General features: G+C 37.9%; 1 protein-coding gene across 1 annotated transcript in view; it reads right to left on the bottom strand.

Annotated features, from left to right (window-relative positions):
• Nucleotides 1–2,702: 2,702 nt before the first annotated feature.
• LOC131356297 (Fc receptor-like protein 5) overlaps nucleotides 2,703–6,000 on the bottom strand; it is a 94,003-nt gene continuing 90,705 nt past the window's right edge. Inside the window, exons 16-17 of the mRNA XM_058395198.1 lie at nucleotides 5,802–5,857; nucleotides 2,703–2,750 (exon numbers count right to left, since the gene is read on the bottom strand). Coding sequence (XP_058251181.1) covers nucleotides 2,703–2,750; nucleotides 5,802–5,857 — 104 coding nt within the window. The remainder of the gene's footprint in view (nucleotides 2,751–5,801; nucleotides 5,858–6,000) is intronic.

Below are 6,000 nucleotides of genomic sequence, written 5' to 3'. Positions count from 1 at the left end.
ACTGCTGCCCTCTGCTGGCTGCTGTCGGTGTAGCATGGTCTCAGAGTAACAAACAGGATTTAATGTTAATTAATACAGTAAAATATACAAGAAACTATTTTCATGTTACAGTTTTTCATTAGAAGAAGTGTGTGATGTTCTTCACTGCAGACATCTAGCAACAATTCACCCCAATTCTGTAGACCGTGTTAGTGCTCATATACAACACTGATTTAGGTCTAAGCTTGATTTACAAACCTCTAACCCTGACTGTCTTACTCCCTCTGCCAGGACTGGGAAGAAATGCACTTATGATGATGTTGTCTAGCAGAGTTTTACACTGAAACCAGCTGGGGAAGAATAGTCTGTTTCGGGGGAGGAAGGAAAAAAGAGAAGAAATGAGAGGAAAGAGAAGAAAAGAAAGAAAGGAAGAAAGCAAAGGAGAAATGCTTGTTTCCAGACAAACAATTGCTCTTATTTTTAACACGGAATAATAAGCAGCCAAACGGTGCACATTTAACGTACAGGCAGTGCACATCAGTGCTGGATTTTACAAGATAAGACATGGACTAATACAAGACACGATAAGTAAAAGAGAACTAGATGACCAAGCAATTAACTTTGGAAATGAACTCATTTCATTAATCTTGGATGATTTTGCTAATATTCTGTTTCATTTAGATGTTCAGTCATAACAAGGTAAACTACTGGATTAGGGGTTTCTATTCCTTTTCCTTGTAAGATGCTGGACTTTACAACCTATAGTTAAATGCAGTGTATCTGAAACAGACACACTTTAAGCAGAAACACATTTCAGAATGCACAAAACATGGAACTTTGAAGCAGACAGACCACAACAGCAGAAGATCACTCCTGTCAAACAGGAATTCAAGCCCAGAGTGGACACAGGTTTACCCAAACTGACCATTTGCATCTTGATTTTTTCTGCATGATGCAGGTGGTAGGCTTAGAAATTGAATGAATCAACAAATTAAATGCATGCAACGTGCAAATATTTTCAGCTTCACACTTCCTCCCCTTCTTCACTGCTGAACACACAGCACTGAATTTAAAAAAAAAAAAAAGCTAAACCACAACTGCCAACTTGTCTCCGTTCTCACGCCTCTAAAACTGTCTCTGTTCTCACGCCTCTAAAACTGTCACTGCCCTGTGTGTGTCAGTGTACAAGGCTAATGAGAAGTGTGTATTTCTGCATAATTCATGAGGAAGATTTGGCCCAAATAAATAAATAATACTAAACAGTAGTTTGGTGTTAGTGAGTATTAGAATGAACTTATTGCGCTGAGTTGCTTCAGAGTAGTCCGAGTTTTTAAAACCTTTCTGTATACAGGAAACACCACCAGAAGATGACAATCAAACGCAGATTCCACTAAAACAGACCTGTGTTTTAAACTCGCTCTACTTGTACTCTTACCTGTTGTACTATCATAGTTAATGAGAGTAGATACACATCAAACTAAACCCTTCTCATAACAGATATGGAGACACTGATCCACCTGAGCAGTCATGCTGAAGTACACACAATGTCCTAATCACACAATAAGATCATCACTCAGGACATTCAGACTGCAGATGAACAACTTTATACCCCACCACTCACTCTAATGAAGACACAAAGAGAACATTTACTCACAGAGCATCACAGAGAGTGGACTGAGCTCCATCCTGTCCCTCTAATGACTGACTGACTGACAGAGCAGAGGTGTGAGTTAAAGTCTTAATACTATTTTAGTACATGCTGACTCTGTATCTGTTCTTCCTTCCTCTTTCCAGGAAATCTAAATATGCAAACATACAAATGAGGAAACTGACAGTAGAGGAGATTCACTGATCTCATCATTAAGATAAAAAAAAATTCTCTTAGACATCTGCATTAGAGACAAAGAGCTGTGTGTTTTCTCCGCATGCTAAGCAGAAAAACATACAAAATTTAAAGGTAAAACCATGTGTTAGGAAACCCAAGTGAATTTGATGTGATCAGGAGAAAATCTGAGCTCAGGAATGAACCAGGGACACTGGAACTGTGAGACAGCACTGTGACACTCTTATAAAGTCAGTCTTAATCAGTCAGAGCTTTAGTGTTAATGTAATCCCATGGTCATGCTTTCCTGCTCTCTTACTGGTCACTACCATTATTGTGGTTATTATTCTGCTAAAAGCATTTAAGCACAAATGTACATTTAATGCAGACTTTTCTCAGGCAGCGATTTATTTGAACAATTTAGTACGATTTATCACAATAAAATATACATCTCCTAAGCCTAGTGACTAATGTTACTAGGTCAAATCTGTGGCTGCTTTATTAACGCTTAAATTATAATTACTCTCTATTGAGTTTTTTTCTTCATTCTGAAAATGTTTGAGCTGTATGATCATTTATGATTCATTAGCAATTCTACAGAAAACCCAAGTGTAACTAATTTCAGTTAAAATATTGTCCTGATGCAGAGAGGACAAGACTGTGATGAATATGGATGAGTACACATGTACATTTGTGATCCTTATCTAATGATAAAAGGTGGAGAGGGTGTAAAGCGGTTCTAAACGAGCTGCTAGATTTATGTTATTGACTTTCAATTGTTCTTTATGCAGTAAATCACTAAACAGTAGATTAAAGCACCAATCAAGTGGTAAAGCATCAAACCAAAAAGTTGAGAGGTTATGTCATTATTAATGTTGCCTTGTCCCACTAAAATCTATGCTTATGAGAGCAATGGCCTTAGAGGAGCTCTGAAGAATTTCCCTGTGAACTGCAACAACAACCACAAGTTAAAAAGAAATGTGGGCGTGTCTTCAAACATATGTTGATAGAATTGTAACACCCTCAGTCACACCTCCCCCTCTTCACCATCAGAGGGAAGCCTCACCCAAATACTGACACTTCCAGGTCACTCAGTTCACTTCCTGGTTATAAGTCATTTAAGCCATGCATATGCTAAGTGTGAAGTTCTCCTGTGTTATCAAGCCTTGTTTCATTGTTCTTGTTTGCTTTCCATGGTTATGACCTAGTTTTTCTGTTTCCTGGTTTTGTGCTTTTTGGATTTCTGTATTGGATTTCTGTCTGCTACGTTAATTGCTGTTTTCTGCTCATTTGAACCCTGCCTGTTTCTGCTTTCTGCCTCTGCCTCCCATATTGGATTATTTGCTAATGTTCTCCATTAAAATCTACACATGGAGTCTTCGATGCCTGTCTCAGTGTATGTGTTACAAGAATAATGTTCTTCCAGCTCATGTACATCGATTTACTTTCAGAGATTTTGTGAATGCATAATATCTCTATTCCACTTCCAATGCTTTATTAAAATAGGTATTGTGCATGCATGAAACTTTAATACAAACATTATTTAAGCTACAAACAAAGTCATATCAGGACATTTATGAACACAGTGAGATGAGTTACAAAGCATCAGGTCATATATATAAAATATAAATAGAGAAAATTTGCAAAAGCAACATGAAAATTTAAAAAGACAAAAAAAAAGGAAATAATTCTTCATCTCAGTTAACTTTACTTTCATCTTAATTCGTTCATCAGTGAAGTTTTGTACATCAACAAGATTAACTTACTTTCTGTTAGAAAACAGTGACGGCCTTACAGACTTCACTCACGTTTCCAAAAACCAACCAAAAGCACTGAAGTGTAAGTATATGAGAAAAATAAAAATAAACATTATTGTTAAAATATGTAAATGAGCCACAAACATAAAGTAATGTACTTTCAGTGGAATTAGTATATGAGTAACAGAAAGATCTGTATTTTAGACTCTCGTTTCTGACCTTATTTTTCTTGTACTTGTATAGCATGTATCCAGGTGAAAGTGCATTAATACAATTATATTTACTATGAATTATATATTTTTAAATGCTTTAAAATATGCCACATGTATATATACAGAATGAGTATAAAAAGAGTAAAAAATTGCATATAGGCTGTACTGCTGTGTACAGGAAGGGGATGAGTAGACTCTACTGCTGTGTACAGGAAGGGGATGAGTAGACTCTACTGCTGTGTACAGGAAGGGGATGAGTAGACTCTACTGCTGTGTACAGGAAGGGGATGAGTAGACTCTACTGCTGTGTACAGGAAGGGGATGAGTAGACTCTACTGCTGTGTACAGGAAGGGGATGAGTAGACTCTACTGCTGTGTACAGGAAGGGGATGAGTATAGTCTACTGCTGTGTACAGGAAGGGGATGAGTATATTCTACTGCTGTGTACAGGAAGGGGATGAGTAGACTCTACTGCTGTGTACAGGAAGGGGATGAGTAGACTCTACTGCTGTGTACAGGAAGGGGATGAGTAGACTCTACTGCTGTGTACAGGAAGGGGATGAGTAGACTCTACTGCTGTGTAGTGGAAGGGGATGCGTAGACTCTACTGCTGTGTACAGGAAGGGGATGAGTAGACTCTACTGCTGTGTACAGGAAGGGGATGAGTAGACTCTACTGCTGTGTACAGGAAGGGGATGAGTAGACTCTACTGCTGTGTACAGGAAGGGGATGAGTCGACTCTACTGCTGTGTACAGGCAGGGGATGAGTAGACTCTACTGCTGTGTACAGGAAGGGGATGAGTAGACTCTACTGCTGTGTATAGGAAGGGGATGAGTAGACTCTACTGCTGTGTACAGGAAGGGGATGAGTGGACTCTACTGCTGTGTACAGGAAGGGGATGAGTAGACTCTACTGCTGTGTACAGGAAGGGGATGAGTAGACTGTACTTTCTGAGGAAGATCAGATGCTTTAATGTTTGCAGTAAGATGTTGGAGATCTTCTACCAGTCTGATGTTGTGAGTGCTGTCTTCTTTGCAGCATTATGCTGGGGAGGCAGCATTAGAGCCGGAGAAGCAAGGAAGCTGAACACACTGATAAAGAAGACTGGCTCTGTACTGGGATGCTCCCTCAACTGTTTTGATGTGATCGTGGAAAAGAAGACACTAAACAAACTAGTGTCCATCCTGGACAATGCATCACATCCCCTCCATGACTTATTGGTCAAACAGCTGCAGCAAGGACCGGTACAGGAGAATAGTTCATCACTGTACCAGGATGTTATTGTGTCTGTTCCTTAAATAAGTGCATTGGGCTTCTGTTGGTGGGATTCTGTTTACTGCACTGCTGCTAATCACTATATAATTACACTGATGCAGATTATTGTGGATGATCATATCTACTTTGCTGTATATCTGTTGTTACTACTTGCGCTGGTGTATACAGTTATATTTATTTTAATTTATAATATTATATAATATTAGAGATTACATTTATTTTATTATTCTTGATTATTTCTTATATTATTAAACATATTCTTTTTCTGCACCTGTAATGTGTACATTTTCCTATCTATCTATCTATCTATCTATCTATCTATCTATCTATCTATCTATCTATCTATCTATCTATCTATCTATCTATCTATCTATCTATCTATTTGATAACTGTAGCTTCATCAGAACAGACACATGGTTCACTGCAGAGAGAAAGAAAGAGACAGTAAATACATTTATAAATATATTGCTGTCACTGATGTTACAAACTAGTTAAATCAGTGACTGAGGCAACAAATCAATTATTCATGTTATTTGCTGTGTCAGTGTTTTTGCATGTTCATAGTTAACTATGTCATAACCGTCTATGTAGACTGAGAGATGGAGAAAGTTATCTAGACAGCTTCCAAATGAACATGGATGAAATCTTACAGATTCTGTGATGCAGGGTTTTGTGTACTGTAACTGCTAGATGGCTTAATTCATGGTGTTTGGTTTGTACTTTAAGAAAGATGCTGTAAATGTCATGAGTCTTACCTCTCTGTTGTGCTTCAGCTCTGAGTAGACAGTATCATCATCTACACTGGCCTTTCCTAGTGGAAACCAGATATAAATTAATCTCCTAAAAATATTACAACTCATCTAAATTATTGAACAGAAAATGATCTAGATATTACATCATATACAATTAAAATACATTAGACCACAGCAGTGTTGAATCCTGAATTCTGATTGG

The sequence above is a fragment of the Hemibagrus wyckioides genome, linkage group LG07 (genome assembly GCF_019097595.1).
Source record: "Hemibagrus wyckioides isolate EC202008001 linkage group LG07, SWU_Hwy_1.0, whole genome shotgun sequence".
Lineage (NCBI taxonomy): Eukaryota > Metazoa > Chordata > Actinopteri > Siluriformes > Bagridae > Hemibagrus > Hemibagrus wyckioides.
Note: the sequence above shows the minus strand (reverse complement) of the source record. Positions and strands in the feature narration are given on the sequence as shown.